The sequence below is a fragment of the Sinocyclocheilus anshuiensis genome, unplaced genomic scaffold (genome assembly GCF_001515605.1).
Source record: "Sinocyclocheilus anshuiensis isolate Anshui unplaced genomic scaffold, SAMN03320099.WGS_v1.1 scaffold773, whole genome shotgun sequence".
NCBI lineage: Eukaryota > Metazoa > Chordata > Actinopteri > Cypriniformes > Cyprinidae > Sinocyclocheilus > Sinocyclocheilus anshuiensis.
This window is the reverse complement of record NW_015539930.1, coordinates 1657846-1664004: the sequence shown is the minus strand read 5'-3', so window position 1 is coordinate 1664004 and position 6159 is coordinate 1657846. Positions and strand designations below refer to the sequence as shown.

General features: G+C 37.1%; 1 protein-coding gene and 1 pseudogene across 6 annotated transcripts in view; both read right to left on the bottom strand.

The window, feature by feature from the left end:
- Nucleotides 1–2136, bottom strand: part of LOC107686857 (40S ribosomal protein S17-like) — an 8086-nt pseudogene extending 5950 nt beyond the window's left edge.
- The window catches only part of csnk1g1 (casein kinase 1, gamma 1), an 84847-nt gene continuing 79361 nt past the window's right edge, over nt 674–6159 (bottom strand). For all 6 annotated transcript variants that reach the window (XM_016483962.1, XM_016483964.1, XM_016483966.1 and 3 more), the window contains one exon: nt 674–5065. In XM_016483962.1, coding sequence (XP_016339448.1) covers nt 5011–5065 — 55 coding nt within the window. In that variant the 3' untranslated portion in view covers nt 674–5010. The remainder of the gene's footprint in view (nt 5066–6159) is intronic.

Sequence of the window (6159 nt, the reverse complement as noted above, 5' to 3'; positions counted from 1 at the left end):
GGAAAAAAAAAAAAAAAAAAAAAAAATTGTTTTATTAACAACTTGTACAAATTACACAACACAATAAAGTTAAAAAAGACTACAGAAAAAAACCCTAAACACTGCAAAATATATCATTTTATGAGATTGTATAAGCCAGTATGCCTTCCAATTAAATAGTGCTGTCAAACGATTAATCGCGATTAATCGCATCCAAAATAAAAGTGTTTGTTTACATGTGTATACTGTGTATATTTATGTTACACACACTACACACACATACAGTATATATTTTGAAAATATTTACATGTATATACATTTATATTCTTATATTTTATATATTTAATATATAAACAATATTTTTCTGAAATATACACATACATGTGCTTGTATTTATATATACATAAATATACACAGTACACCCACATATATTATGTACACAAAAACTTTTATTTTGGATGCGATTAATCGTTTGACAGCACTACAAATAAACTTTCAAGCCTTTGTTTGAAGTAGGCTGCAATATTTGATCAATAACATCGAAGTAATGAGTATAAGATTCATCTGCTAACAGTAGCACAACAAGACTTTATCCTTACCCTATAAATATTAGCAAAATAAATAACTTAAAAGACCATACATATATTTTAAAATGTATTTTGGCAAAAACAACTGATGTCCTCTTTTTGTGCGTAATTTTTTTTTTTTTATTATTATTGCAATCTGCTGTATATTTATGTGTACCTGTAATTAATAAACAGATTGCACTCATAAGCCACAATGGTAATTTCATAAAATCTTTTTTTTTTTTTCCAGGCCAAGGTTTTAGGACACAAATAACCTCTAAAAAAAAGACAGACACGTTTTCACTCAGAGGTTAAGAGACATTTTCTTTTATTTTACATAAAAAAGGGTGCAAACTTGAGTTTCCCTTTAAGAGTAGAGGGAATAAAAATTTAATTTGAAAGGTTATGTATGGAATTGTATATGACTCCTCAGGAAAATAGGCATTTTAAATAAGATTAAGATTAAGGCCTTAATCTTTCTGCAACTTAAAAACTAAATTTATTTAGAGAGAGAGAGAGAGAGAGAGAGAGAGAGAGAGAGAGAGGAGGAGAAAACAAAACGGGTCCACAGTTGAAGCCCTTGACAAAGTAAAATCATTGAAATACATTTAAGCAACATTCATATTTCAACACAATAAATTCATAATACAATGAAATTTAAAGTATCTTTGTAAGTATTACCAGAACAAGAGAATGACTCTTGCATTACTGTACAATTTAGTTTTTAATATGTTTGAAGTACAGAAACATCCTTACTGAAACACTACAAAAATGTGAAAAAGAGAATTCAAATATTGCAGTGCTTTCCTACCAGACTCCTGTAATATAATCATTCCGAGGTCATTAAAAATGAGCAGTTACCCAGATCAGACTGTTCATTTAAAAAATTAAAAAATAAAGTTCCCACATTAACGAAAATCTTGAGACAGGAATGATTACATTTTTCAGAGAGAAAAAAAGCTACGACTGTAGCAGACACAATGGAAGGGCAATACAGTATTCAGCGGCAACATAGTACGCTGTGGACATTTACCTGCTGAACTCAAGCGTACAGAGGGGTCAGACTTGCAGTAGCATGTTTAAGGCATTATGCAGCCACAGAATAACAGTGTATCAACTTCATGCCCACAATGTTCTTCAGTGCCCCATTAACAAGTAGTTTCCATTGCTTTCGGGGAACCAAAAGCCATGCACATAAAATCTGCATTAATGTCACTAACTTCAACTTTAGGAGAATAACTCTATTTACCTCTCTGTATGTAAATCTGCAGCACAGTAAAGTGACCCGAACCGTGATACAAAAGCAAAGGCAATTCAAAGGAAATGGAACGGTACACAAACACCTCTCAAAAAGGATCCTGAATGCTTCCTGAATGACTTGACTTTTGGGGAATCAATCGCTTTCATGGAATAATTGTGTATTTAAACCTCAAATGGACTTAGAATGCCATAACACCATCTTTATTAAAACAAAATCTACAAAAAGGTACAAAAACATATGGTACAATCTTAAAAAAAAGGGGAAAATTAAAGATTAAAGATGGTTTGAAATAGTCATCACCTTGCAGTTGACAAGAGAGCCAGCAGTCATTATGATCGCATTAACCAAAATTCCAGTAATAAGGAATAACATCTGTTCTAGCCACCCCTCGTCAAACTACTTCAAATAGCATATTACGAGTGTGATTTCAGTGTAGTGTTTAATATGGACGAGTCATCTTTATCCAGCAGATGGCGCCTTAATCACCGTCTGCTCATATTCCCAAAGTACATCAGCACAGTCCTTAGTGTGTAGGACTAGCTTCCTCATCCATTAATCCAAAGCTAAACAATTTCACATTCTGCTTATATCGAAAAACAATTCCAAATGGCTTCGCAACAAGCCAAGGCCTCCCACTTTGACTTTGGAAGAGTTAACAGGAATTAAGGGGTTAAATCCTGCAAAATCATTCTTCTTAGAGCCAGACGCACCTGGCGATTGCAAGCAGTGCACATCCAGAAATACTAAATTGTCTTCCAACTCTAGCGAGGCACGTAATACATGTCGTTAAGAGAAGAACGTTAAATAAAATGCAGCCTCGACGCTTGTGCGAGACAGAGTATTATTCAAGTACTTTTCACAGAATAATTTAGACCCAACGTGACTTGCATCACAGTGGACAAGCATAAGGAATATCTATTAAATAACCGTCACATGGAAAGTTTTATACACGTTTGTGAAAACGGTTGGTTGACTCCTCTATAACCGCCAACCTGAGATGTTGCATTTGAACGCAACTCCCGTTCATAGATGGTGGAAACAGTTCCTCAAGGTGAATCCAAAAAGGAATGGGTCAATGAGAGCTCACCGAGTTACTATTTACATATATAAACGAGTGGAAACGGATGGCTGGATTACTCAACTGATGAGTTAATGCTAATAAAGAATCTGTGCCCATTTGCGATATCTATTTGGTCCAGCACACTCACTTATCTACTGCTTTTGTAAGAACATTCAAAGCACGCCATCTGTAGGCCCTCAGGAGGGATTTCCAAAAAACATAATGGGCATGGTAAATTCTTCAAAAAGCCTCGCTTACCTCCGTTACTTATGAAAGGTGAGTTCAGAGGTCAGTAGAATACAGCAACGCACAGGCTGCCGTAAACAAGGGCCTAAGAAAACTTCAGTGCAGACACACACTACTATGGCTTCTCGCTCAACTTTTGTACGGTGATCAAAATAAAATAATAGTTATATCATTTATCTTACATGAATTCACATTTACTATACATTAGAAAGATCCCAAAATAAAAACATGGATTTAATGCTGTGAACAGGTGAACGGTGAAACCAAAAAATGAGCAAGGCAACATCACGACGACGACAGAACTACAGTAATCGTTTCGCATTTAACCCCATTTTACGTAATTCCTGCCTTAAGGATTGCGCTCAGGAAAGGACCGCCTCATCCATGCAAGAGGTCAAGGGCTGCCCCATCTCAGAATATGCGTATGGCCACTATAACAACCCCGAGAGCGTTTACAAACAGGCCATTTCAATGGGTCTTCCAGCGTTTTCTGCCACATAATCCAATTTGTCTTAGATTTGGTTGATCCGGACCCTTTCAAGCAAAGTTCCTAAAGGGAATGAGACATGTATCAGGTCAGTATGAAGGCATGGGAGGAATTTCATAATGTCCTATTGAAGAAGGGTGGTATCTGCTGAGTAATGTTAAGGCATTAAATCGAGATGTTTTGCAGAGGCAGTTACTACCGTCAGTCTGCGTCCTCCCAGGTTCCACCTTATGACAACTACTAAAACAAGGAATTGCCTGCTGAATGGCCATTATTACATTATTTGTGGCATCTTTCGCTTAATATGAACACATTGAGGTGTTTTCCAAGCCACTCTGGCACATGAAACGGTTATTCTCATCCTGAACAATTAGCAGTTTTCAGGCATAAAAAACATCTATTAGGAACTGGTTGTGGGAATAATAAGTGACTATACGGACAGAAAGATACAAAAGCGTAGAAGGAAAGTCTTACTGGCCACCTCAGCCAATAGAAAAGCAGCCAGCTGTACGTCAAAGCGGTACGATATCGTAAGAGGAGAAAGCAGCATGACTGGCTGGTGGGTTGAAGTGGGAGGAGTGCTTTAGAACAAGCAGCTTAAATACTAGTCAGTGGAACGGAGGCGCCGTCCATCGTTACCACTGGAAACAGCTGCTTAAGTCACACTTTCACAAAGTTCACGTGTAAAGGCCAGCTAGCATCATTACGACAGTTATTTGTTTTGCGCTTTGCCCACCATGTACGTTAAATCACTCCCGATAGATACGACGAAGAAATCTGCAAGTCATATTCTTAGGCTTCGACCACTTCCTGGCAGCATGAGAACCAACAATCAGCCAACAAATACACAGACATGTCAAAAGGGTTAAGTGAAATCAAAAAGCCACCGTCTCGTCTCGTGTGGAGTGGAAGTGGGCCGGGAGGTGCTCGGGGGAGGAAAAGGTCTGCGGTTCGAGCTCCAGCATGGGCGACTTTGTCTTACTCCCTCCCTCTATGTCACACAAAGGGCTAGAACTGTGCCTATCGTGGAGGAAGAGGACGAGAGGGCACATTCAGAGACTTCCTCCCCGGCACGTCCACCGCCGAGGACGAGGAGAACGAAAAAGAAGCAAAACAGCAAATGAAGTGCAGTGCTGTTCCAGTGCTTTGAGATCCTTAGGTTTGCGTGAAGATCCTAGAGACACAGTCCGAGGACGAGGCCCTTCGCTGCTTAAATTAAGATGTGGAAGAAAAAAAAAACTAAACAAAACAATGACAATCCCCACAGAGACAACGTGTGCATGCCTCTTCGTTTTCATACATCGGCCCCCTACTCGTTTGGAGGGCTTGCTTGTTGTCATCTAGTAAAATGTCTTTATTTGAATGCTCTAAAAACAATCAAAGGAACGGACTGCATGGTGAGGCCGGACTTTCATTTGTGTCGCTGAGTGTTCTTCTTCCTCTTCCTCTTGAAGAAACAGCAGCACCTGAGGACGAACACACAGGTTAACCTTAGTGATGTTAACGAAAGCAGCCGATTAGCTGATTCTTCCAACCTAATAATGAAGCATATGCCCTTTAGTTACACATGCGCCGTCACTATGTAGCTGCCTTTGTAAATCTTAAAGCAGAAATGTACATATTGTCAGCGCTGTCAATAATGCATTAGTATATTCGTACCAACCTAAATGCAACATATAAATGGACAACAACTGGTCAAAGTGAATAAAAAGGAAACTTAAAGACATTTAGGTTTCATTAAAAGCATCAACAACAGAATGTTAAACAGCAACAACACGACAGAATGGGTCAGGAAAAACAAGGCACATGCAGTGGAAGAGAACAGCTCCAGACTGACACATTGAAAAGTGATAGACTTCACTAAACATGTTTCTAAAGGGTGCTGCTGTTAAAACAGCCAGTAAATCTGACGGTCAGTCACTGGCGGTCTCTGGCTGTATCGGTTGGGTTCACTGCGGTTGTTAATGACAAGTCATAATGAATATACAGTGTCCGGCAAAAACATGCAGATCCTTAACCAAGTCTGGTTTGAATCCTACACTGAAATTATATTATCGGTACTATTTTTAGTTATAAACAATATATATATAAAATTAAAAACTATATAGTGAACAAAAAAAAAAAACTGTATAAAAAATTTAATTTAATTTAATAAATAAATAATTACATACTCTGAAACACTGTTCAGATCATTTCAGTATGACAAAAAAAAATTTAATTTTGAAAATAAATAAATACATAAATAAATGAATGTGAAGCAATATTCTGTCAATAACCGTGAAACTACTTTATGGCTGTACAATTGCAGAAAGTGAATCAGAATTAAGAATTAAACCAGAATCAATTCTGATTGTGTCTACCAATAACATCAAATAAATAATAATAATACTATGGTATAAAATGAGACACTGTTTAATGCTGTAAAATATCCCTATAATATTAAATATGCCATTGTAGGATTGGTAATTCAGTAAAATGAGAGATTTAGGGATTTATTACCCTATGAAATAAATAAATAATCTGCCAAGGTATTCTGTTAGAACTTCTATTAATATGAAAT